This window comes from Platalea leucorodia (genome assembly GCF_965183815.1).
Source record: "Platalea leucorodia genome assembly, chromosome: 1".
In the NCBI taxonomy this organism is placed as follows: domain Eukaryota; kingdom Metazoa; phylum Chordata; class Aves; order Pelecaniformes; family Threskiornithidae; genus Platalea; species Platalea leucorodia.
This window is the reverse complement of record NC_138823.1, coordinates 104109934-104136381: the sequence shown is the minus strand read 5'-3', so window position 1 is coordinate 104136381 and position 26448 is coordinate 104109934. Positions and strand designations below refer to the sequence as shown.

General features: G+C 42.8%; 1 protein-coding gene across 1 annotated transcript in view; it reads left to right on the top strand.

Moving 5' to 3' along the window:
- The window catches only part of SLC66A2 (solute carrier family 66 member 2), a 68260-nt gene that overhangs the window by 23380 nt on the left and 18432 nt on the right, over positions 1–26448 (top strand). Inside the window, exon 5 of the mRNA XM_082306230.1 lies at positions 21380–21596. Within this exon, the coding sequence (XP_082162356.1) occupies positions 21380–21596 (217 nt within the window). The remainder of the gene's footprint in view (positions 1–21379; positions 21597–26448) is intronic.

Sequence of the window (26448 nt, the reverse complement as noted above, 5' to 3'; positions counted from 1 at the left end):
AGGTTAGGTGGAGCAAGCGAGGCTTGCGCAGTGGGGAGGCCTCTCCTTTGCCGTGTAGCATGAAGTGCACACTGCAGTGGTTGGGGGAGCTGGGAAGGAGGAGTGCAGCTGTTGGTCTCTCGGCTTCTCTTTATTTAAAAAAAAGGTAGGGAGGGAATTCTAGTTTTATTTTAAATTGAGGGAAAACTGTCCTTTAACACTGGAAGAAAAGAGAGAGGTGGTAAAGGTGGCTCTCCAGCTTGGCATGAGCAAGCTAGTATCAAGAGGTATCACAGGAGGCAAGGCTCAGCGCTGTGTTGGCGACGACTTAAACAGGTTCTGTTGGAAGAACTGTGCGGTGGCAGAAATATTACTTCTGGCACAAGTACCGCTTCTAGTCGGTGCTGTTGTGGGGAAGTAAACCTGTGAATAAAATGTGAATTTTGCTTGTGCTGCGTGTATTTTAAATGAAGGAAGGAGAGCTCATAGCAACATCTAGCCACATGAGGGTGCTCTTGGGTTTCCAAATCTTGCCTGCTGAGCCACTCAAGTGGAACCTGGGAGAGGAGTCTTATCTTGCTTTTAGGGCTGCGGTGGTAACAGTAGAAATAGTGAATAAACAGATTTTGAAAAAATCTTTTTCTTCCTGGTGGGAGCCAGAATAATTAGTTGCTTTAATAACATCAGCGATGAAACATCTAAATGTTCAAATACAATCGATTTGTCTGCCCATCCTGCAGATCAGGGAATGCGTATGCAGCAAAGCTGCTGCTTCAGTTTGGTAGATGTGATAAGCTTCTGCAGTTGCCTACTTCTTGAGCATGCCACGTGCCATTGTATGCTTGGTCACGTCTAGATCCACATGATGAGATTGTTCTTTAAGCAAGGCCACAGAATAATGTGGCTTGGAAGGGACCTCCGAGGTTATTTGGTCCATTTCCCTCCTTGAAGCAGGTCCAATTAGATGAGGTTGCTCAGGGCCATGTCTGGGTGAGTTGTGAGTATCTCCAAAGATGGAGACTCCCCAACACCTCTGGCACCTGTGCCACTGTCTGACCATCCTCATGGTGATAAAGTTTTTCTTCCATCTAATTAGAATTTCCCTCGTAACGCATGTCTGTTTCCTCCTGTCCTGTCACCATGTGCATTCAAGGAGATCCTGCCTCCATCTTCTCTACACTCTCCCCTTAGATAGCTGTAGGCAGCAAGAAGCCTTCGCTGCTTAAAGCTGGACAAACTTGGTTCTCTTAGCCTCTTCATGTACACCATGTACCTCGGCCCTTTACTTGTCTTGGTGGCCCACCACTGGGCTCATTCCAGTAGGTCAATGTCTCCCTCGTACTTGGGAGCCCAAAACCGAACACATTACTCCAAGTACCGTCTTGTGGGTATTGAATAGAGAGGAATAAACACTTCCCTCCATCTGTGGGCCACGCACTTGCTCAAGTATACATCCCAGTAAGCGATTGGCTGCCTTTGCCATGAGGACACACCGCTGACTCGTGCTCAAATTGTCTGCCAGGCTACCCTCCACTGGTCTATAAAGCTGCTTTCTAGGGAGTCAGCCCCCTGCACCCGTACTGTGGTGTGGGCTTACTCCTTCCCAGCTGTGTGATAACCGTGAACTTCATGGTATTCCTGCAATCCATATCTCCAGACTAAGATCCCTTTGAATAGCAGTGCTGTCCCTCAGTTTATCACACACTCACCCTAATTTGGTATCATTCATGAACTTACCATCATGCAGGTTGTTAATAAAAGATGTTAAAGAGTGTTGGCCCTAGTACTGATCACTGTGGGCTGCCTTGTAACTGGTCATAAATTGTATGTTTTTCCTTTGGGAAGAAAAATTCTTTGAGCCTGATGATCCAGCCAATTTTCTACCCTTTTTATTGTCCACTTACCAGTTGATATTTTGCAAATAAAGATACCGTAGGAGACTGTCAACAGCCTTGCTCAATGCACTGTAAACAATATCTGCTGCTCTCCTGTTGTCCTTAAAGCCTGTCATCTCATAACAGAAGCCGGTCAGGTGCAGTTTGCCCTTGGTAAATCCACGCTGGCTGTTCCTAGTCACCTTCTCCTTCATGTGCTTGGAAATGAGTTCCATGAGGACTTCTTCCATAACCATCCCAGGGATAAGGTTAGGCTGACTGGCCTGTAGTTCCCTGGATCCTCCTCCTTGAAAATAGGTGTGGGTTTTGGGGTTTTTTTTTCTTTCCCTGCCCCCAGTCATAGAGAACCTCTCCCAATCACCATGACCTTTGAGAGATAATAGAGCAGCCTTGCAAAGACAGCAACCTGCACCCTCAACACCCTCAGATGGTTCCCATCTGTGTCGCATGACTTGCATAAATCCATCAATTCAGGTGCTCCCAACCTATACCTGCCTGTTCTGTGGGTATTGCTTCACTCCCTCCACTTTGCTGGTAGGGCTCAGGAACTGTAGGGGGCAGAGCTTACCAGTGAAAGCACATTAAAGCATTATTAACGCAAGAAGGCACTAGGTAAGTTTAGGGCCATGGCGAGAATTATTTGTCTAGCTTTTATTGTGATATCCTGCTTCGCTCATTGTCTGATATCTTTCAGTTTCTGTAAGTAAAACAGGTGAGAAGAGAAATGATTTTCTAGGTGATGGCCAAGTTGCCAGTTCAGTGCAAAAGGCATAAGTAATGAAACATTTAAAGGGTAACTCAACTCCCCACAGACTCCAGAATAAACTTTCAAGCCGAGGTGGTTTTAGTTGTTAGTCCAGATGCATTGATAGCTCACTTTTTTTTTTTCCTAAGTGGTTTGTAACACTGGATGACATGGTGTGTGCTTAAAGAAGCGCTGTTGCCCAGCACTGCCTGCTCAGACATAATGGATTGTCTAGACAGCTTGCTAGGGAAAAAAATTCTGTCTGTGGCACATTTTTAGGATCTTGTTATAGATCCTGGCACACCCATGTTTTGTAGATTTCATGTATTTTTAAAGAATGTTATCTTTGCATTTATGTAACTGGTGTAGAATCAACGGTTCAACACATGAACACATCATCAGAGTCAACATATGAAGAGTTACGTCCTATACAGGGGGTGGGGGCATAGCTTGCACTCAGTTTCTGCTGCTGACTCTTGTAAATGGACTCCATACGAAAGACAGGCATGCTGTCACTCTGGAATTCTGCTCGTTTCATATGTTGAGGCCCTGTGGGCATCATTTGCTCAGGACTTTTGCTTCTGTTTACAGTTTGTCTTAGTCTGTTGGAAGTGAGCCCACTGAGATAACCAATGCTCACTGCAGTATGCAGAGTGGGGGGAATGGACAACGAGGTGACCCAAAGTCTGACACTTAGAAGTGCTGAGCTGGGTGGCAGCTCTCCCTTGGTCCCAATTAAAATGGTGTTACAAGGGGCTGGTGTGACAGTAGGATGTCTGAGCTGACATAATATGCTCTGTGAACTATATGTGGAGGTGATGCTCAAGGTACAACCTGATGGTTACATTCAGCCTGATGTATTTTTTCACTACATTTTATGTCCTGTATGTTTTATTAGCCTTCTTTTATTTAAAGTGCACTGGAAATATAAAATTACTAGTTTCTACTAAGCTAGAAACAGGGAATATATTTAATAAGTCTATGTTTCTGAAGCTCTTCTTTATAAATAATGACATGTTAACAAGACATTTCCTTATGCTGGATATCGAAAGGCACTTATCACTGAAGCATCAGTGCTTTGCCATTTTCATTGCTGTATCAAGGGAAAACAAAATAAAACCTTTTCTATTGAAAAGGAAATGTCATGCTTTTAACCTGTAATGCACTACACTGACCATCCTTGACTGAAAACAATTAGGGATATTTTACTGAAAGGTTCCCACCTTCCCCCCACTCCACACTCCCGCTTTGCAAGCAGCGATACACCAACGATACATTTATTGGAAAAGAGTTTTCAAGCCCGAAGTGAACATTTCAAGTGAGAAAGAAGAAAGATCTTTGCTACCCTCCCGTTAGCCGGTCTCCCTGGGCTGTTCGCTTTTGAGAGATGACACAGGAAATTCCATTTTATGTCCTGGCTCTGAAGCAGAAAAACTAGGCAGTGGAACCAAGGTGCTCCGTATCTGTATCCCATGGGAGTGCGAAGCAAGGATGAATCAGGGCAGGGGGCTTAGGTGCTCCTGCTTTCTTGTATCTTCTTTGTCCCCCGTTGCCGTCCCCAAAAGGATGCATGCAGTTGGCTCTGTTCTGCCCTCACCCCCCCATTTAGTTTGTGTCTGCCTCTGCCCCTGAATGCTATTAGCCTTGTAAAGACTGGAGCTGAAACAGGCCAGTTACACAGGCTACAAGGCAGTACCGTGGCACTCACATGGGGTATGAGGGACTGAGGTTCCTGCTTGCACAGGTAACTCATAGTGTATCAGTCTGAGCAAAGGCTCTGATGGTCCCCTGGGAAGCCAGGCTGCAAGGCAGGAGAGGGGGGCCCCAGTGGGAGCCTGAAGCAAGCACGCTAGCCCTTGGGCTATTTAGGTACTCAGGTTCTCGGTCTTTGAACGTGCATGTCTGAAAGAGTGTGATTTCCTACTGACTTGGAGTGGAGAAACATCTGAAATCTCAGCGTTTCTCATAAAAGAAAAAGGCCTCCTGTCTGGTTCTACCCTTGACTCCCCGAGCCGTCCACAGAAGCGGCAGGCAGGCCGGTCTCTCTCCAGTGACTGCAAAGGGCCTGAATCCCCAGCTCAGGCTCCTGGATTGGACTCAAGATCTCTCAAGTCTGGTGAGATGAATACTGCCCTCTGTGGTGTTGAGATCAGCACTGCATCATGGAAAACTTCCCTCTCCATTACTAAGTTTTACTTACTAATTTTCTTTTGCCGCAGTAAGTTCACAGTTGCATGTATTTAATGGTTTTTTTTTTTTGAGTAATTTTTTTATGAACCTGCAGGCCCAAGGCATGCTGAAGCCAAAACCAAACACCTCTCTGGTGTGAGGGCCAAATGGTCACTTCTGATGTTTGGCAGTTAACAGGTGCCGAAAGGACGACGTAAAAATGCTGAAGAGAAGAAATTTGTTGATTTGTCGGTTCTGTTCCTGTGTGTTGGGGAGATGGGCATTGTTATGGGCAACGGCAGAGACCTTGGCAGTCAGTGTGGAGGCTGTTTGATGGGAATGCTGCAGTAGCGCAGACTTGGCCTATGTGTAGAAGTTAATAACATAACTAAACATTCCTGCTCTGTTGTACTTTTGACAATATCAGAAATTTGTTTCTTCTGAACTTTGTGTTTTAAATGTCTTTTTCCTGTGCCCATACTCTGTCTAATCTTTACTGAGACATGACAGTCAACTTCTGAAGATAAGGCAGTACATCGTCTTCTTCCCCCCGCCCTGGCTTGATACTTTTTACTATTTTGTGCACCCTAAATAGATTATTTCAGAAGAGGTGATTACGTTAGATATTGGGACAAATTATTTAGACATTTAGCGGTGTGACAGTGCAGAGTGTTTGGCAGCGCTGGCTTACAGCCGCGTTCCAGATCACAGCCTGGACTGCTGCAAGGTTGTACAGTACGTTGCGTCAAGGGAGAGACAGGATTAAGGTGGAAGGATGTTTTTGCAAGCCATATCAGTTCCTGAATTCACTTGTCTTGTCCCACAAACAGTCGTTCCTGCTTTAAGATCCAAGCCATCTGCCTTTGACTTCCAAAGACTCATTGAAGCTGTGATGAGGAAGCCTTATATTGTAAAAGATTTTTTCCTCTTTCTTTGTGAGGGTGGTTGGGTTTGGAGCTGCCTTTGCAAATCATGATTTAAATTATCAAGCAAGAAATATGGGACTAAAATAAATTATTTTGTATCTTTCATTTACTTTACTAAAGAAAGCTTGGTTCGCATGGTGATGTGTGTAGCAACGTAGTTGTCATGCTGACGTAGGTTTTGTTGCTGATGAAGGAAATGTAATACCTATACATTTTAGTAATGATACAGCATAATATGTGATCCATTCAAATGATGTTTTTTATCATGTTAAAAATACTTTAAATGGTCATGTATTAGATTACTTTTACTTGTAACTTATATCAAGCTGTTTTGGTTGAAAATTGATTTAAAATAGAAATGTGGAATAACTTATTTAAATTTAAAAAATTTAAATAAACTGCAGTGTTTGTACTGAATGTCTTTTAAAAAAAAAATCCAAACAATAAAAGCAGGTATTATTTTTAGATAGATTTTTAGGAAAATTCATTTACTCGTTTTTTTTCTGGTCATCTCATCCTTTTATACTCTCAGTCATTATTCAAAGACACAGAACAAAGCAGGTGTTACTCAGCTCCCAATCAGCTTCTTATTGTTTGAATAAATGAGTTACTTTTATTAAGTTCAACTGAAAAAGTAAAAAATTGTTCTTGCAGAAGCAGACAAAGCTTTCTAAGCTCTGGTTCCAATGCATCAGCCAGTAATTCTTTAGCTTTAGTATTTGACTCATTAAAGCTATGCAGTAGATGCTCAGTGATTTAAATAATACTAATAGATTGGCAAACATAGGCCTCATTAGAAGTGTGCATTTAAAAATTTTATTTTTTTTTATTTTTCAGAGTAAATGTTTTTCACTTCAAAATTTTATTTTATCTTGTTACTAAATAATTATACGCAGTTTCTATCTACATGAGGAGATGACACAATACTGAGCGAGGTTGGGGAAGAAAGGATGTAACTTAGCTGTTCATGGGAAGGTGCTTCCTGTATCCTCTTGAATCAACAGCAGAAAATGTGTAATTTTTTGGTGAATCATGAGTTTATGGTGAGGGTCGGGGTGTACGCAGTCTCCCTCCAGACACTCGGATTGCTAGTCATGAGCATGTTTCCCTCCTTGTGGGGGGAACTATACCACCACTATTCCTGAAGTTATGAACGTCTCCTTTCATATGCATTTATGTGCCCTACTTTCTCTTTGCTCTGCTCTATGATCAGTATGCATTACATCTACTGCATCAAGATCCTATGTTCTCTCCCATGGGTAGGGGAAAAAATCCAAACCCCAGAATTCAGTTATGGCAGATCTATTTTTACTTGCATTGTACATTTAAAAAAACGGGTCTTGTTCATCCTGGACGATTCCATGGAGACATAGAAACTAGTGAAAGGAAGACAGATCTTGAGTATTTCGGGGAAACATTTTTTATTTTTAATAGCTGCTTAAAGCTGTCTTTTTTTACTATTACTCATTGCAACTCAAAAGCCTGATGAGAACTCAGGAGATGCAACATTTTAAATATTCAGAACATCGCTGTTTCTTTGCTTAAGGTATATGAGTTTCAAGATTTTTTTCCCATCAAAATCAGGACCAATATTACTGTCTCTAAAGTACATAGACTGCTTTGGTTTTTATACACACTTCAGTAGCCTTTGCAAGCTTGCTGCATTTTTTGTGTGCACATGTGCATAGTTAATCTTTAAAATTTGAAGTCTATATTTGTGATAATAAAAATTTTGCCATCCCCTCCTTACTTAAAGTGACTTTTTAGTAGGTTGTTTTGTAAATGTCATAAGCTGTGCAGTCGTTGCTAAGTAAATTCGCGCGCCCCCCATCTCCAGTTTGTATAGCTTTTGAAAAGAAATGGTTGCTGGTCTTGACATTCTCTGCTTCCTCTCACCCCCATTTTTTTGTCCATTTATACAAACCACCAAAAACTTGGAATGACTCCTAAGGTTTTACTCTGCTGTGCTTTTTGTCTTTGCACCCCTTGGCATGTAAAAATCATGAGCAGTTATTTCAGAAAATTTCTTTCGCCTTAAATTTTTTACTGTGTCTTCGGAGATGTTATTTACTCCCTCGTGCCTTTCTTCATCCCCTGTTGGGAGTAGGTTGTAGTAGAAGAACAAGTAACTGTGCACTCAGGGAACAGAGCAAACTTAATATCGAAACGGCTTAAAATAGTCTTATCCACAAGTTCCTCATTAAATTGCTGTGTACAGTAGATGCCAAAGAACTGCTCAGTCTTTGAAGAAATTTACTATTTCTTCACACAAGAACACAGAAATGTAATGAGGAATTTGCGGACAGGAGCATTGTTCGGCAGCTCATTGTTTATGGTTCACCTGTCATCGTTCTCCCCGTCCCCTGCACTCCTGAGTACGGGATGCGTAAGGGACACAGCAGTGGAGGGCAAAGCCAGGAAAAAAGGACCGTACCCTGTGGTGGCAGAGTCATCTCACGGGTGAACCCTGCCAGTGCACCCTCTTCTGCATGTTTTGGTGTGGAGGTTTTTCCTGTCCTTTTTAAAACTAATGATATTTATAAAGGGGCGTAACAACCAAAGTCTTTTGCCTCCAGCAGCGGCTGGGTGCCAGAATGTTTGGCAGTAATGCCAGCCTAAGACACTCCTGATCTTCTTTTTTCTTCCCCCCCCCCCCCCATTCTTGCCCCCCTGAGTTGTACTGACAGAACAGTTTGTGGGATTATGTTTTGAACCAAATAAGGAAACAGATCTGGCTTAAAATGCAGGCTTGTTCTTTTTTTTTTGTGTAAAATCTTAAAAAAAGAAAAAAAAAAAAGAAAACCCCACGATTTGTGGCTTGAGTGAGAAATGCTTCAGGGAGCTAAACAGTTGTCTTGCTGTAGCTTGAGGGGGATGAGAGAGGCTTAAAATTCTGCTGGGAAATGTGAACAATTTGTGAATGCACACCTGTGTCACCACCAAACTCTTCATGACAGAGGAACTTACTTAAATCTACTACCATTGCCTTTCTTACCAGATCTTGAAGATACATTGACTATGGAGCGTTAAACTGCATACACAAGGTGTTCAGAAACACTGTGGTATTCAGAAGTGCATCTTGCGTAACAACCACTGCTCACGTCAAAGCAGGGATTTATCCGTGGTCAAACTAAACAGCTGGCAAGTTGAAGAGGAAATTCTGTTTGAGGGTAGCTCTGTCTCGCTTGGCTCCTCCAGTTACAAGTGCTGTAATCAGTAAGGCAGTCTGCAAGCACTCAAGTGAAACTCTGTACTGGTCTCCCTCCCTATAAATTCTTCCTGCTAATGCAATGAAGTCATTTGTGTGGAAATTCCTCCTGTTTGGTCACTGTATACAGTAGTTCAGACCTGTGCAGACTTGTTGCACAGAGTGAGTTTTGGTTTAAAGGTTGTGAGAGAACGCTGCAGGCATGTAGGTTCTGGAAAACCTTCTGCTACCAGCAGTCCTTTTTTTCCCTTTCCCTAGAAAGTCATACAGAGATTGAAATTACTCCCAGCTTCATCTACCTACTTTTTTTTTAAAAAGTGGATGAGTTTCCACAGTCAACTTTACAAATGTCAGTATGCTTAAATGATGTTTGTGGTTGCAAATGAGAAATTATAAGTTGAGATTTTTCTGCTACTACTGGCTAGAAATTTGTGAATTGATTGTTGGGGATAAGTGTTGTCATGGGTGAATGGTCACATCTTCACAAACACACATATAAATTATTTCAATGAATTTGATCAAAATTGTTCGTCTGGAAAGGGCAGAATTTATGCTGAGAGGAGACGCTGCCTGACCTGACTGGGCAATAGCCTCATGACTGGGTGCTCCCTTAGGACATGGAAAAACCTAGGCGAAAGGTCCTTAATTCAAATTAGAGACGTTAAAAATTTGCACCTATTTCCCAGACCCCATCTGTATGTTTGCCTCTGTCTTCATCCTCCCCCAGATTTTCCAAAGTCTTGCTTTTGTTCCAGCATAGAACAAAAATCCAGAAATAACAATTTCTTTTTTTCAGAACAGGATTCTTGTTCACCAGCCTACCCTATTATTCTTAACTACAATAGACATTTGAAAGGAAGCCCTATGAAATGTAGTAGATTGTGCAGTCATTTTGAGATATTAGCATCTTTGTAATGCAGTTCAGATAATTAAAGAAAACATGTCTGGCATTTTTGTGTGTGTAGCAGGGACGGGGCAGAGGAGAGAGGCAAGTGAAAAAAAGAGCAGAAATCTTCCTGCCGTTTCCCACGTGCTTGTGATGACTTTGAAGTGTCAAACTATCGATACTAAAACGGGTCATTCTGAGGTTAACTGAGGCAATTGCCAAGAGATGTTTAGCAGGCCACATGGCATTATTTTAGCAAAGGAGGCAGCTGCACAAGGCATTATTCTGTTTTGATGCTAAATTGGTAGGGCCAGTTCGGGGGCTAGAACTTGTCTTGGCTGGTGGTGGGTTACCTAGGAAACAAGGATTAAACTTTCCCCCAAAAAATTCTAAGTGAGGAGAGGAGTTTATATTTTTAGGAAGGGTGTTTAGCTTTGTGTTGCATACCTACTTACACATGCACGTATGTGTGCCTGACTTCAGTATCTGAAAAAAAAGAATCGTAAATGCTTTCTTTTTGTGGTGTCTTCACAGTAGAGGAGATAGGGTCTCAGGTATGTCAAGCTCAGAGAAGGCTGAAAAAGAGAGAGATCGTTTATCTTTAGGCAAGTCACTGGCTATTCGGCATTCTCCCCAGAGATCTGCAGTTCAGAAGGGGGGTGTGTGTGAAGTATTACCTGACAGTTACTTCCAGAGTTTCTGGGAGTAACTTGCTGTGTTATACATGCAACCTGGCATTGTAATCCCTGACGTGGTGGTATCTGAGGCAGCCTGCATCTGGGCTAATGCACAGCTTGGTTTTGTAATATTTAGAAGAACTTTAATTGCAGTCTTTGAATGACAAGGAGTATGATAAGTGCATATTGTTTCTAATATTATAGTAGTCTTGATATCTTCTGAGATTTAAACTTCAAAAAATAAGTTTCAGTACTATTCAAAATAAATTAAACTGTTTTCATAGACGGTTTATAACTCCCAGCTACAAGAATTTGGAGCCAAGGCTGCCTGTTCTGCAGTGCTTAACTTACTCCATTTTAGCCTTTTGTCTGGAGGCCTTTGTGTACTGCCTGGTAGGGCTGTGGGTGATAGCTTCGATAAACCACGCTGAGGATAGTGTAAAATATTGTTAAAATGATTGTAAAAATAGTAACTTGGTACTACGCGTTCTTCTTGCTGTGACATTCTCATCATCCCTGCTTAGCTTGCTGTCAGAAAAAGAAGTCTCTTTCTATAGTTAGCATAGGAAGGCGTATCTAGCCAAAAGAAGAGCAAGCTTGGCTCTAATCTGCCGCCTCCATCATTAGCGCAGTTGGGAGCAAAGGCCTTACTTCAGAGCTGCGCTTGCAGGTGAAGGGTTGGGGGATTTATTTCTTTAGTTTGACTTGCTTTGGGATTTTTGATGCTCTTGGCATAGGAAGTGAGCAGAATCAGGAGCAGTGAAAGCATTGGCTGCCCAGAGTCATCAAACTCTGCTGTGGCGCTTGCTGGGCTTCCCATTTCACTCCCGTGCTGCGACTCGAGAGGAGGACTTCCTCCTGAAGTCTGTGCCCTCTCTGTCTCATGTGGTTTCTAAAGCTGTTTACGCTGCTTTCACTCCACCTTTCAAATGCATAGCTTATTTTCCGTAGCACTAATTCCTTTGGGCCACAGCTACGTCATTCCAGTGGCTTTCCTAGCCCCGTGGTCTGCCTAGTAATTAGGCTGTTCTCCTTCATCAGTCATCTTGTAAGTCAGCTAATAGCTGCTTCTGCCAGCTGTTGAGTCAATCTCATGGAGACAGTGACTAAGAAGAACAGTCAATACGCTAGAATAGAAAGAAGAGAGACTTCTGTACTGAACAGGCAAAAGTAGCAGTAACACAGTAGATAATTTGAGTAGTGATGTTACTGAGGAGGCCAATCTTCACAGAGGAAGTACAGTCCTATAACTACATTGATTTAGATATATCTAGGCTTAAGTTAAGTGCCTTGCCCTAGTAGCAATATCGGAATGTATCTGTGGTGGTGGCTGTCTGTCTTTTTGCTTCTCCTAATCTTAGTGGCCTGCTCTGGAAGTACAGACCTGGTGTTTTCTCTCAGCTGGACTTGGGAAGAAAACGAGTTCGGATGGCTTATGTTGCACAAGGTAAATTGGTAGGGGGTTGCAAGAGTACCCCCTGCAAGATTGCCTTGAAAGCATCTGCTGTCTGGAGAACTCCAAGAAATGTCCTTGCTTTGGAAGAGACTAGTCCAGAGTACACTTCTGCAGGCTTTTTTTGGTGGGGAGCAGGGAAGGAGTTTGCTTCTGGCTCACTCAAAATTGCTTACACTCGTTCTGCAGCAATGTGCAGAGATGGCTGGGCTGAGCTGTACTGCTCCATGTGGATTTCCCAGCTCAGTTGGCATTCGCCAGCAGTCTCTGAGCCCAACAGTTGGAGCCCTGTTCACAGATACCATACTTCCTAAAACTTCCTCTGTATTAGAACAAAAAAACTTTGTTCTTCCCTGCTTGATTTTATAATTTTGCTTTCTTTTTAATGCTTGTAACATTAGCAGTTGTACTGTGAGGAAGAGGTATGTGTGTGTATGCAAGCATATTTAGGTGTATATAGAAACATACACACAAATTAAAATTTTGACAGGGGCTGGTAACAGTGCAGCGCAAGTGATGTAAACAATTCTGCATCCTTTTGTAACACAGTGCAAAATGTCCAAGATGAGTTAAAGGTCAACCTAATTTTGTGGGTTTATATAACTGCGTTTTCCTCCAAAATGTTTTTTTTTCTGTACTGTGAGACTCCCATAAACTGAAGCTGTGTACAAAGCAAATTACACTGCAGATAGCACAGCAAAGGCTGTCAGCTGCACAGGAGGTGCCCAGGGTATGAATATTTTGGTTTAGGTTTTATTCCTACTTGTCCTGTGTGATGTTAGCAGCAGGGGTAAAACTTTCAGACTAAGTGTAACTTTTTAATTGCTGTTCTTTAAGGTTCACAAAATAGTCAATATAGCTGTTATTGCTAATTATCTCTGGTCAAGACCACTGTGCTATGTGGTATTCAAAGGTTTCCCTTAAATCAAAGGCCGTAAAATCAGGAAAGTAGCAAATTAAGGGGAAAGGCAGGGTGTTATGAAATAGAGTGTGTATTGTTTGATTTTTTTATATATACCAGTGCATTTGTGTGTGATTTTTTTTAAGTAGTTGTACTAACGTGTCTCTTAACCTTGCAATTACTAATTCCCTTTGGTGAGGAGGTAGAGTGGACCTCACAGGACCTGAAGGGGGAGGGCAGAGCAGTTGCTGGTGCTTGAAGGTATGTGTTGCTGGGGGACAGTAATGGAAGATGAGTGAGAAGCCCTGAGGGGGGGACAGTGCTGGAAAAATTTCAGCTCACTTATGTATAATTTTTTTGAGAAGGAGGAAGAAGAGTGAGTAATAACCCTGATGGTGGGGAAGAAACATGAACTTGATGTGGCGAAACAGAGACCCAGCATAAGAGACTTTAGAAGCTGGTGACACCACATAAAATGAGGCAAAGAAAACCAAGGCACCTACTTGCCTTCAAACTAGAGGAGATGACTGAGGGAGACAGGGATAACGTTGATGTAGAGGAGATTTCATCAGACTTGAGCTTCTAATCTCAGGTGTTCAACAAGTCCTCCACCAAGTACCAAAACCTCCAGTGAGCTTTTAAAAACAAAGGTTCTTTGTATGAATCTTCAAGGTTTATTTGGGTCAGGCTTTCATCCTTTTTCTCTGCAATTAAGATTTGACACTCCTCTCCCTCACATGAAAATCTACTGGCTACTTTTTGTTAACTAAAGGACTTGGTGCTGGGGCTTTAATGAGAGTCAAATACTAAGAGGATTGGCTCTATTGAAACTCTGACATCGGCCTAGGTGTGGCCAAGGAAAGGCACTGTATGGCCCAAAGGATGTCAAAAATGGATTTCATTAAATGACAGTAATTTGTTTAGTATAGGCTGGGGTGATATTTCAAGAGCCTCTGGAATATTTTGCTCCCACCTTAGACGTGCTAGGGAGGAAGAAGTGACGGTATTTGGGTAGTACCCAGTGTGAAGGCCAGATGACAATAGCCTGTAGATGGGAATGTTGTAAAGTAAAGGCACTTGGAGAGATGCTCAGGTACTATGGTGACGGGGCTGTGCAGATACTTAAAAGTACACAGAGATGCGGAAATTCCTAGGTCACAGGCCTGAAGGAATGGAGACGGAGAACGGTGATATTAGCATCTTTATAGAGACTATGCAAGATGGTGGATTCCTTAATTTTTTTTTCAAAAGCAGAACGGTTTGGATCAGAGCCAGAAGTTTTTGGCGCTAAGCTCTCATTTCTTCTCTGTTGTACCGTTAGTGAAACCTAACAAGTCCCTTTTCAGTCCCAGTGAGTGTAAAAGAAATGCTGGCTTCAGACAGTATTTTGCAGGTTTCTATCACTTCTTAAAAAAGGAAGAAAGAAAACCTAAATGTATCAGTTCTCACTGTCTGTCTCTAGTGCTGCTTCCTTCCTGCTTTCTGGAAAGTGCCTAGCTGGATATGTAGTTGATGGGAGTGAGAGAAGAAGTTATGGATCGCCTGGTAGCAGTCATGCAGAGCCTTCCTGCTCCCGTCACCCCAGTTATTTTGGGGTGCCCTGTGGGGTACGCGGGAATTTCAGAACAGAGGATTGGAGAAACCTCCCTGCTGGCTGGGAGCTGCTCAGAACGAGCAAGGTGGGGAGTGCTAGCCAGCCTGCTTCTCTGTAATCCTGCTGCTGTCTCGAGATGAGGCGTCTGAAATCAGGATTGCCAGGGAGACAGGTAACGCCTGAGGCAAATGTCTGAGGATTTGCTGCAGCTGACGGACTGCAAGTGTAAAAGTCTCCTTTTCAGAATCCACTGCCCAGGCCCCACCTCCTGCGGCGGATGCCTCCCAAGTCCTCTTCAGGGGATGTGGCAGAATTTATTTATTTTAAGATATTACTGCTGAGTGCAGTGCCTGTGTGTAGCTAAGAGCACTCACTCAAGGTGTGAGAGGTCTGAGTTCATTTCTCTTGTCAGCCTGGGGATAAAAGTCTGCAACTTCCAGCTGTCTAAAGAGTTGCCCTTGTTGCCAGGCTGGGATGAGGAGGGGCATCGTATTTGCCTGCTGCTCAGAGCTGAACCCTTTCTACAGCAGAGACCACAAGCTTCTTGAGACAAGCAAAAGAACAAGTGAGGGGGAGCCTGCCGCACCGTAGCCCGGTGGTTGAGACCCACAGGCAGGGCAGAGAGTTGTAGGTTCCAGCTCCTGCATCCTTGAACTGCATGTACATTTTACAGTAAACAGACCGTGGATAATGACCTGAAATAATTCCCAGCCAAGACTGCATTTTGTAACTGTTCCAGGTTGGCTGAATTACCATTATCAGGCTCTTTCACAGCATCTAAGCCCTCAGGTTTTGGATTCCAGTGTTGTTAAGGGAGGCACTGGACATCTGACTGCTCAGGCTGGGCTCCTTTGATCATGTGCAGAAGCAGGCCGTGAGAGGAACAGTCAGGTCAGGTGGGCAGGCACTGTGGTCCGCAGTTAGATGATGGGAATTGGAGGTTCTTTGAACAGCAGTCTCCCAAAGCACAAGACTTAGCTGTAACCCTGGGGGGGAGGAGGATTAACTACCCAGGCATCTGTTTAGAAAGGCACTCAGGAGTAGAGACTGTCCAGCATGCTCTTAGAATGAGTTAGTGAGCAGCTTTCATACAGGAGGTCAAGAGTTTGATTATGGGAGGCAGTTTGGTGAATGGCTGTGAATTGATGGTGTTTGTAAGGAGTGGGAGGGAGCACAGTAAAATAAAACCAGTAGCCTTCATAAGAAGAAAAGAGTTTGTTTCCTTGGTGAAACTATACAAAGGGCTCAAATGCAAACTCTCACACCTCGCAAAGACAGGGAGTGCAAACTGCAAGCTCTTTATTGGCCTCAAATGCAAGAAGGAACCAAACAAAAAGTGGGAACTCGGTCAAATGACTAAAGACAAATATAAGTGAATGTAGCACAAGGATGTATATACAGAATTAGAAAGGTCAAGGCACAAAACGAGATGCAACTAGCAAGAGAAATTGAGAGCTACAGTAAATAATTTTTAGGATGTCAAAGTCTTTGCTTCACTTTCCCAAAAGGAACTAACATGGTAACTGACTTGGTATAAAATGCTTCTTGACTAAAAATAATGTAACTGTTTGGACCTCTGTGTCATCCTTACGTGAAAGTTGATACTGTGGACTCTTCTTTGTGTCACTCGGCATCTATCTCACACCAGAATCTTGAATTTTTTACTTGCATTTTGGCCTGACTAGTGCTGACCATGGTTATTTGCAATGCTGTCTCTGCCTGCTTTACATTTTTTGTACCTGACATGCAATGTGCCTCCCAGAGGAGGTCTTTTAATCTCATCTTTCTTCACCCTCAAGCTGTGTAGACTTCTCTACAGTCAGTGCACAAAGAACCTACTGAGCTGCTCCTTCCCCCAGCATCAACAGGATTTTCCAACATAAATCTCTCATCTATCAATGGATTAACATGTTTAAAATGCAACTCACTGAGTGGATTAAAGAGCTTAGGCATGGGTAATAAGATATAGTACCTTTCAATGCAGTAATGCCAGTTCAGATCAATCCAGGATGTTAGTGACTGGGAGTTACCATTTGAACTGCATCAGCTGAGTATGGTTACAAACTCGTGTCATGAATTTCTCTCCAGGCAGGATGGGGAGCTAGTGAATGGAGTGACTTGTGCAACCAGTGCCTTCCCATTTCAGGGAACACAAAGATATGCATCCAGATTTAACTTGTTAAGACATTTGACGGAAATAAATTGTGGTGCAGCGGGATTTCTTGTTTTGTCCTTTTAAAGAAAAGGGGTGGCGTTTGCTGAGGGAGGGGGGGCAAAAATCCCAATCTCATCTTTATTAGTCATAATTTTCTTCAAATGTGAATAATGTTTGCAATAATATTTATATCTTTGTTCAGCTCTGCACTTCAGGTGATGTGGCCCAGGGCACTGAGTGGTATCCTCTGGCTGTCTTCTTGGGACAGGTGTGGCTACATATGCTGCAGATTGCTCTGTATGGAGGGGGATGGGACTGGTCTGCTCACACATGTGGGTTTTGTTCTGTTTTTAAAACTTCTCCTTTTTTTTTTTGAAGGGACAGTTCCCTTTTGTTTTTAAGCATTTAAAAGCCTTTTTTGCATATACCTGTCACAGTACTCAGCACAATCAACATTTTTTTCTTTGAATGTCTATAGCTCCTATTACAGAACTAATGTGTTTGGACCCCCTTGAGAAGGGACCCACTTGGAAAAATGAGTCACAGTTTATTTCCAAACCTTGAAGTGATGGGTATATGATTTTTTTTTTCCCTCTGAATTTTTGAAACCATTTGTCAGAGAAGATAAGCTTCAGCCTTGGTTAAAAAGAAGCAATCATGTGGCAAAACAGTTTAGCAGTTCAAGTGAGGGCCAGAGAAACTACAACCCATATGAAAGGTGAGGTGTACCATTCTCTACCTTTTTTTTTTTAGTTCAGTCATTCTTTTACTTCTTTCTGGAAGTAGTTGGTAATGCAGAGTTTGGTGATGTGTAGTGTCCTAAAATAGACTTCTGCATTTCAAAAATACAGCTGTTAAGTAGAGCAATTAGTGATTATGTATTGGGTTGTTTTTAAGATAATTCAGATGTTTCTCTGTAAGGCTATGTCCTGGTTTTGGCTGGGATAGAGTTAATTTTCTTCCTAGTAGCTGGTATAGTGCTGTGTTTTGGATTTAGTATGAGAATAATGTTGATAACACACTGATGTTTTAGTTGTTGCTGAGCAATGCTTGCAGTAAGTCAAGGACTTTTCAGCTTCTCATGCTCTACTGACTGAGAAGGCTGGAGATGCACCAGAAGCTGGGAGGGGGCACAGCCAGGGCAGCTGACCCAAACTGGCCGAAGGGCTATGCCGTACCACATGATGTCACGCTCAGCATATAAAGGTGGGGCAAAGCTGGCCCGGGGGCTGCTGCTCAGGGACTGCGTGGGCATCGGTCAGCAGGTGGTGAGCAATTGCATCACGCATCACTTGCTTTGTATAGTCTTTTATCATCATCGCTATTACTATTTTATTTCAATTATTAAACTGTTCTTATCTCAACCCATGAGGTTTTTTTTCAACTTTTACTGTTCTGAGTCTCTCGTCCATCCCACCGGAGGGGGAGTGAGCAAGCGGCTCTGTGGTGCTCAGTTGCTGGCTGGGGTTAAACCATGACAGCCTATTACCAAGGTTATAATTGTTCTTGTCTCATATTGTCTTTATTTCAGGAAAATATTAGTGAGCAAAACTGATAGCAGAAACTAGAACTTACTCATAATCTAGTATAGTGAAATGGAGACTATATAGCATCATGATAGTTTTGAGCAAAAGAGAATCTCAGTCTCTTTCCTGTGCTAGTAATTAACTCTCCTGCTTCAGCTGAAGTCCTGTTTCACATGATAGTTTTCTCATCTGTGTATGTTATTATAATAGAAATAATACTTAAAATTTTCAGACAAAAGATGATGAGTAAATTATCATAATTACCAGATATCTTGGCCGCCTAATACTAGGTTCAGGGACGTTAGTACTTATGTGAATGGAAATGGACTTCAGTGCAGCAGTACTGAATACGCACATGAACAGCTGGCGTAGCAGGAGGTCATGTTTGCATGGGTCCATGGATTTTGTAGCTGGCCTCACGGCATCTGTGTGAAGGTTGACTTTTTTTGTTCCATGAACTTCCAGAACTTCCACGCCCCCATGTAGATTTAGTTCTTTCATTTCTATTATGAAAATAAACTTGGGGAAATAAGGATTTGGTGTAGAGGGATGGGTATTTTAAAAAGGATCCTTGAGCATGTGAAGAACGCAGGAGGAGAAACACAGTGTATGCAGGGCAGCCCTGACAGCTGGTGGGAGGGCTTAATGAGTGAGGGGCCAAGGGTCCTGCACGCCCAGGGCAGCACGGCAACCAGATCCAGAATAATGCTGTCGAGTCCAGGATTAGAGGTGTAATGACTATATAGCTATCTTGAGAGCCAAGAGGGTCTCTTCTAGGGCTGGAACTGCCTGGAAGAGTGTGCTTCATGTGTTCTTGCCTATGGCTGCCGCCAGTTGCCAGTTTTCAGGTTTTGGTCTGAGCCAGTATCTGTTGAACAGTGTATCAAAGTTGAATGCAAGTTTTCCACCCAGCATGTTTGAATGCAAGAGCTCTGAATTAAAATGAACCGCTTGCCCTTTTAAGGGTTGAAAGCCAGTGCTTTAGGTGGCTGTGAAGAAACTAAAGGCTGCGTGAGAACATCTCAGAATCAAGGTTTAAAGAAATAATCTGGAAAAAGTAGCAGTTAGGTCTTACTCAAAAGCCATCAGTACCTCTCCTTTTCCAGAATGGAGGTTGCTTTTTTAAACGCCCTGTAACCTCACCAACTTCGTCTTTCTCTTCATCCTCTTTTCTTCTGCTGTTCATTATTCTGTCCCCATTGTAAGCCCAAATGCCTCTGTCCCAGAGAGCATCTCTTGCTAATGTAACAGTTGCGTAGTGTTAGATTTGTTGTGTTGGGTCAGGTCATTTGCTTGGTATTGCTCATGAAGCTGGCAAAATTAGTGGGAATGTACTCCGTTATGCCTCTTGCTATTTTATGTTACGCAGATGTAGGTAAGGCAAAGTGAAAGGAATGGGAGTTTTGGGTGTCTCTTATTCCTTCTACCTTGTCCGAGGTTCTCGTTGACGCTGCTCCTCTCCAGAAAATGCAGTAGATGGAAATTAAAATGGATAATTTTTTCCTGCCTTTGTGGTTGTGGTTGTCTTGTGCTTTCTTTTTTCTGCTTCATTCTGCTTTGTTCTTCCTTCATCTCCACAAAGGAAAGCCTTCACAAAGCTCCAGAAATGAGTGATGCTCACATGCTGCGTGGGCTGTGCCAGCATGGGTCTACCTTTTATTTAGTCCTGTGTCCCTGAATTCTGAGGCTGGGGGAACCACTGCCGTAAAATACTGAAGGTCAATGTGACATTGACAGTGTCTTTGCCACGGATTATTTAACTCGGTTCTGGGTGATGGCTGACAATGCTACAGGTTGGGTATGGCTCCTGGCCAGTTTTGCCTTCTTTGTGGGGCAAAGTAAAATGATTTAGCTGGATGTAGTCAGTAGTTGTCTTGAGGCATGGGTTTGCCAAGTATTAAAAAGGGGACACGAGTTAATAAAGAGTGAGGGCCAGACTGGTAATGATATGAAAGTGTGAAAAGATGCAGAAAATGAAACTATTATTTGGCATGTATATGTATCCTTAGGCAACTAAGTGCCCGTACAGATTTATTCCCATTCCACTGAATTTGTTGTTAGTGTTAGTCAGCGGAGGTCAATGTCTTCGTTGCCTGAGTTAACAGTAGGGCTTTTTTGTAGCATTCTGTACTTCAGCTGAGGAGGCAGTGGCAGAAATCTTCTAGTGATGTGCCGGTGTGTTGCACATACTTGGGCTGTTAGAATGATGGTTCATCGCCTTGATAATGAACAGAATCCAGTTGGTTTGAGATAGGTATTTTTAACTTCAAGTGCTTTTAAGAAAGGAAGACATGAACAGCACCTGCTAATGAACAGTTATTTCAGAGTTCTTATTATTCAAAATTACATTGTTATTTTGCTATACAGTTAATGGTAATGGGGTTGTATATTTTATTATTCATCAACAAGATAGCTACATATCTTCCAGCGGTATGCTGTTAATGTGCCAAGCAAATGGCACGGTTGCTTTGTTCTTTTGTTCTCTCAAGAGAGGATATTGTGTTTTGTGGTACAGCATTTTGTTCTGATGGATGTAGAAATGGGTGTGCACCCTGCACTCACTGGTACTGGCAAAGGCAAGAGTGAAAAGTGGTGATGTCTGTGGGAGGTGTTGTTGCAGGGGGGATTCTTGTCACAGTCTTGCACCTATCTCAGTAAAGCCGTACCAGCTGCACATGGCAGCTTCCCCTTCACCACAGGCAGCTGCACCGCACCAGGGAACAGAGCTGTGGACTTCAGGTGACCTTCTCAGCAGCTTGGATTGAGGCAGTTTGAAGGTAGAGATAATGACCTAAGAGAGAGAGCACTTGCATTGACGTGCTTGGGGCCTGTACTTAGTATTGTGAAGTTTTTTGTGAAACGCTTCCTGTGCCAAGTCTGCCAGAGCCATATCCAGAGTTCATGTTTGATACCTGAAGGTCAATGCTTTCTCTTTAAAAGTCATCTTCATAAATACTTTGGTAGTTTGCAAGTCTTTGTTTAATTGTTTCTTTATTGAACACCCCCACCAAAAATGTTTTCCAAATCAAGACTCCTATTTGTTATTTTTCTTGTTCGTTTTGAGTTTGGTGGGGGTTTGAGGTTTTTTGTTTGTTTGTTTTGTTTTTATTTTTTTTAATCCCTTCCCTCGTTTTCTACCTTCCCCTACCCCCAAAGACTGACAGTGGCTCCCTCCTGCTTCCCAGTTTTCCATTCCACCCTGATTAACTTTGAGTCCAGTTTGGAAAAAATATTTTATTCTTCTTCCATTCCTATTCTGTTGCAGATTTTGACTTGAACTATTTTTGGCATTGGAGCAAGTTTACAGACTACGTGCAGTGTGTCCTGACCTTCACTGGTGTGACTGGTTACGTGACTTACCTCTGGCTTGACTCAACTCTCTTTGTGGAAACGCTGGGCTTCCTTGCAGTGTTCACCGAGGCTATGTTAGGCGTTCCCCAGCTCTACCGTAACTACCAGAACAGGTCTACAGAAGGAATGAGGTATGGTGTTTGTCTTATGTAAAACAAGTAAGTGTGTGCGTGTGCATGTAGGTAAATCTTTGTGTAGTGTGGGAATGCTTTTCTAGGCAGGGCAATGTCATCTTTCTAAATTTTACTTGAAAATAAAACAGCTGTTGGAGTAGATTCGCTGTCAGTAGGAGCTGGTGCAGAACTGCTGAAGGCAGTGGAAGCTCCGTTACACCTCTGAGGTCTGACCCATTGTCCAAGTCCAGCTGGACAGTTCCAAGGTGAAACATGTTTTATTAAAATAAACATGTAAAACTATGCTGTTAGCAACATAATTGTAGTTAAGCTCAAGCTGGTAATTAGAAATGGACTAAAGAGATCTTGCATATCAAAAGTAAGAAAGAGGAAGAAAATATTTTGAGCCTGCAGCAAATAACTCTGTCAGTCTAACTCACATACTAGCTTATCACTTTTTCTCACATATCTACTCATCACTTTTTCGTAATACATTATTATGTATGTAGCAAATGACATCAGTATTTATTTATGTGTAAAAGCTTGTAACTGACAGTTAAAAAAGCTCAAATGAGATGTTTGTAGTCATGACTGGGAAACCCTCTGTAAACAAGTGTGGGACAGAAGACTTCTGACACTGTTGGGGCATTAAACTAGATTATCTTTTCATGCTGTTTACTGGATATCTCAATCATAACACTAAGATTTCCAAATTGCAAAGGCAACTTGTAAAGCTTTTTAAGAGAGAAAATGTTCATTATGGTGCATCAGTGCACCGGTCTGTAGAAACAGTACAGCAGCGAATTCAGTTCACAGAGTGCTGTGATCATTTGTGACGCTGTCTTCTCTTTCATTGTTTTGAAATGACTTCTCTTTCATTGCTTTTAAACTTTCTGGGATAATTTTTACTTTGGTCAAAACAAAAAAAACCCAACCCTCCCGACCACCCCCAAACCAAAGCAATTCTGTCCTTTGTCTGTTGACATTGTTCCCTTTACTTTTTTGGCTTGGAGACACTTCTACTAGCTACTTTAAGTTCTTTTCTAGCTTGAAATGTTGTTGAGGGAATGTTCAGAAATTTCCTTTGATGCTTAAAGCATTTTTTGATTGGGAGCCCCTTTGGTACAGAGTGAGTCAGGATTTACTTCCAAAATATTGGGGTATTTTTCATGGGCAGACTGCCTTTGAAAATTCTGTACCTGTGATATGCAGAAGGCAATTTACGTACTAGATGTTCTTTATGCTCTGGTTTGGCTTTTCCCTTTGTGTTTTTTATCTGTGAATCATAATGCCGTAACGCCACATTATGATAGCTGCTGCTAGATAGTGTTTTGCTTTTCCTTAGCTCCTCTCTGGGGACCTGAGTTTCAGTTTTCCAATTTCCTGTATATGCTATTTAGCAAAAGGAGAAAAAAACCCTTTGTGCTTCACAGCAACACTTTCTTTGTAAAGCATTAAGCACAGAATTGCAGGATTCTCATCTGAAACTGCTTGGCAAGAGAGCGATGTGTTTAGTCAAGAGAAAATAGCATAAAAGCTCTTGTTCCCTTGCCATCAAACAGAACCAGGTCCAGCAGTAGCCACCCTCCTTATTGTCTGTGCCCACAGGTTTTCCAGAATGCATTCCCCTCTCTGGTTCTACTCTTGAAGCAGTACTTTGCCTGGCACTGGACATGGATGGGTCTGGGGACTGATGAGACAATATACAGCTTATGCTGCTTTACTGCAGTTGGAGTATGTTCATGCAGAGGCACATGTTAGTACTCTTTTTTCAGGTTCTGTTGCAGTTTTATATACGTTGCAGGTACCACGTATACTTTCTAGCACCATGCAATCCTGAGGTGACTTGATGGTCTGTCTCTAAGCATTACTGGGCTGTTCCTACTGTGAGAGTGACTTCTGCTAGTGTGTTACCTTCTGTTGAAGGGGCTGTTGGAAATACTCCTCTGAACTTCCCTTCCTGTGCCTGCTTCTCTGTCTAAAAGCACGTCAGAGAAGAGACCGCAGTCCTGGAAGCACTGAAGGGAGCCTGTAACAGTCCAGCCAGGCTGAGTTCTCATAGGACTAAGTTTATGAACTTGCACGGGTATTTACCAGATGGGCACTAGTTGATGTCCACTGCTCTGTGCAGTTATTTACTGTTCAGTGCAGAATTAACATGCACGTGGATGGTTACGCTGTCAGAAACTGTTGAACTGGTGATCCTCCGCCCATCGGCTGGGCCATAATGGCTGGCTGACAGACACGCTCTTAGCAAGCCTCAGTGGCAAAGTAAAATAGATGAGTTTCAAGTGTCTTTGTGGCTTTAAGCTTAATGGGGAGAGCGGTGAGAATTAAGCTGTTCAATTTAGTGACCTTTTGGTCAATTATCACATCCTGACTGGAGGCGGTAACTTCTTAAACCACAGTAGCTCTGTCACTTGTGGTGCATGAGTGCAGTCCATGTCCTTGATAAACATCACAGCCTTTGCTAGTGCCAGAGAAGGTGTTGTTCGGAGGTCCTCATGGCTTGGCTGAGAAAAGCAGCAACATGCATCTGTCTCTGAATTGGGGCAGAATGGGACACGGCAGCCGAGTTGTTAAGTCTGTTTCTACTTTAGCGAATAATTCCTTTCCTAAGTGTAAACTGACAAAACAGAAATGGAGAATAAGGTTAAGGTATGTGGCCACATCTGATCAGGGCATCCTGCCAGACTCCTCAAACATTGTCTTGTTTCTGAAAAAAGGCAGCAAAAACCCCCAAACCTGTAGCCCCCCTGCCCCATCGCCCCTTTCTGTTTAAACAAGAAGTCGAGGATATCTCATGCTTGACGTAGCAGTCATTTCCTAATACACAAACTTGGAGACTGGAGGCCATGAGAGAGGTGAATGGCACAGGTGGCTGTGGTGGCAGGCAGGATACCCTTTGGGAGTCTGTTGTGAAAAGGGTCCCATCATCTCACCTCTGCATTTCAGTCTGCTGCTGCCTGAAAAGTCCCCTGCTGAAGGTGTGCTCAGTGTCTGAGGTAAACATCCAGAAGACATCTGCAGCTGAGTCAGTTATGTTCATTGTAACAAGGCATGGCTGGAGTGAAAGAATCACAGTTACGTGCATTGTAGTACTCCTGAGAATGAGTCTTCCAGTTCTTTGATATCTCTGTTCTGCTGGATATAGCTCCTCACTTCTTATTTATGTCTTCATTTCTCCCTATTTCTCTAATTTTCCTTCTTTTTGTAGCAATATTGCTACTAGGTCCTATCCTCTCTCTGAGAGAGCAGAGACCAAAGGAGAAGCTGGAAAGAGATGGAAACAATAAAAGCAGAAAGGAGATGCATGCTGAGTAACAGCTTTTGTGGAGGGAAGGTAGTGTAGTATGTCCTGGTGGGCTGATGATTGAAGGGTGGAAATTTTCCCATAATTAAGGAAACAGAGATAAGCCAGTCAAAGGAACAGAAATTTTCATTATCTTCTCTTTGGCAATTCATCTGATTGCTTTTGGAATTAGTACTTTCTAGAAACTTAGAGCTCTGTTCACGTGTTTAAGTACTTTTGAATAGTTGCAAACCTAAATAGTACAGTCATAGTTCTATTAATTATGGTACTAACCTTGACAGAATTGCTTTTTAAATGAACCGTGGTACAAGTTAATACCTATCAAGGAAATAATCACTTAATTTAATCTCCATCCAGTTCAAGAACTAAACTAGTTCTGTCCTGTCACCTAGTAAAAGAGTAATTTAATGACATTAATTGTTATCAAGATGGATTAGAATCATGAGTATGATTAGGTTTGCATCGGTTACATAAAGGAGGAAAGCAACCTCAAAAGAGCTTTGGAATATAGGAGGCATCCTTTTACACGGGAAAAAAGCATTATGAGGTTAAAAGATTGCACATCACTTTTAAATATTTTTTATATTATGTGGTAAAATATTTCAAGATCTTGATATCAAAAACAACCCTCTGCCCCGTCTTTCAGGAGGCAGAGATGCTGATTCTGCTACAGTTGGGATGTGATGCTCGTCATATGACTAGCTGCTTTTGCTTTGTGACAAAAACCATACAGACAAGAACTTCCTCTGTCATTTATCTTTGTGTCCCCACTCCTTCTAAGATACTTGCCTCCCATTCGCTTTCCCCTTCTGATAAACTACAGTCATGAGAAAGGCTGGTGTTGGGCGTGAGGCAGTGGAGGTGAAGGGAAGGTTGGCTCTGGATGTGGCAGCAGCGCTGCTGCACACAGAGGCAGGACCTGCTGGTCAGTTCACTGGGAGAATCGCATCCTTGTGGGGATGACAGCTTTTGTGGAGCTCCTGCAGGGAGGAGGCGTGTGCTTTTGTGCAGGGGTGGGGAGGCCCTCATCTCTGTGGGAGACACGGGCTCATGCAGGCACTGGTGGTGTTATGCAGCCTTCAGGATCCCATCAGACCTCCCTCCACCAAAGGAGGAGGCTGGAGGGTGTTCCTCTGTGTGTCTGTGACAAAGCTGTAGGTGTGCTGTCCTGCACAGGGATGTGTTAACCTTGGGACTGCACAAGGGTGGATTTGCTCCCTGTTGTATTGCATTCCTGTCTGCTGCCCTGCCCTGCCCTGCTCCAGAAAAAAATAACTGCCCTTTGTTGAAAGTTTTGCACAAAAGTTCATGAAAATCACCTGGCAGTGACCCCTTTTGACTGTCAGCTGCTGCTCCCCACGGAGCAACGGTTTCTTTTCAGGCAGTGCTTGGAGCTCAGAGCCGCTGGATGGCAGAATCTCCCCAGGTCCAAGAAGGAGGTCTGGCAGCAGGACTGAGCTGGGCTGCATATCTTGAAGTTTCAGAAGCCACACTCCAGGTGATGCTGAAATGTGCCCATCAATGGTTAGCTTGGAAGCATGTGGTTCCAAAAAGCAA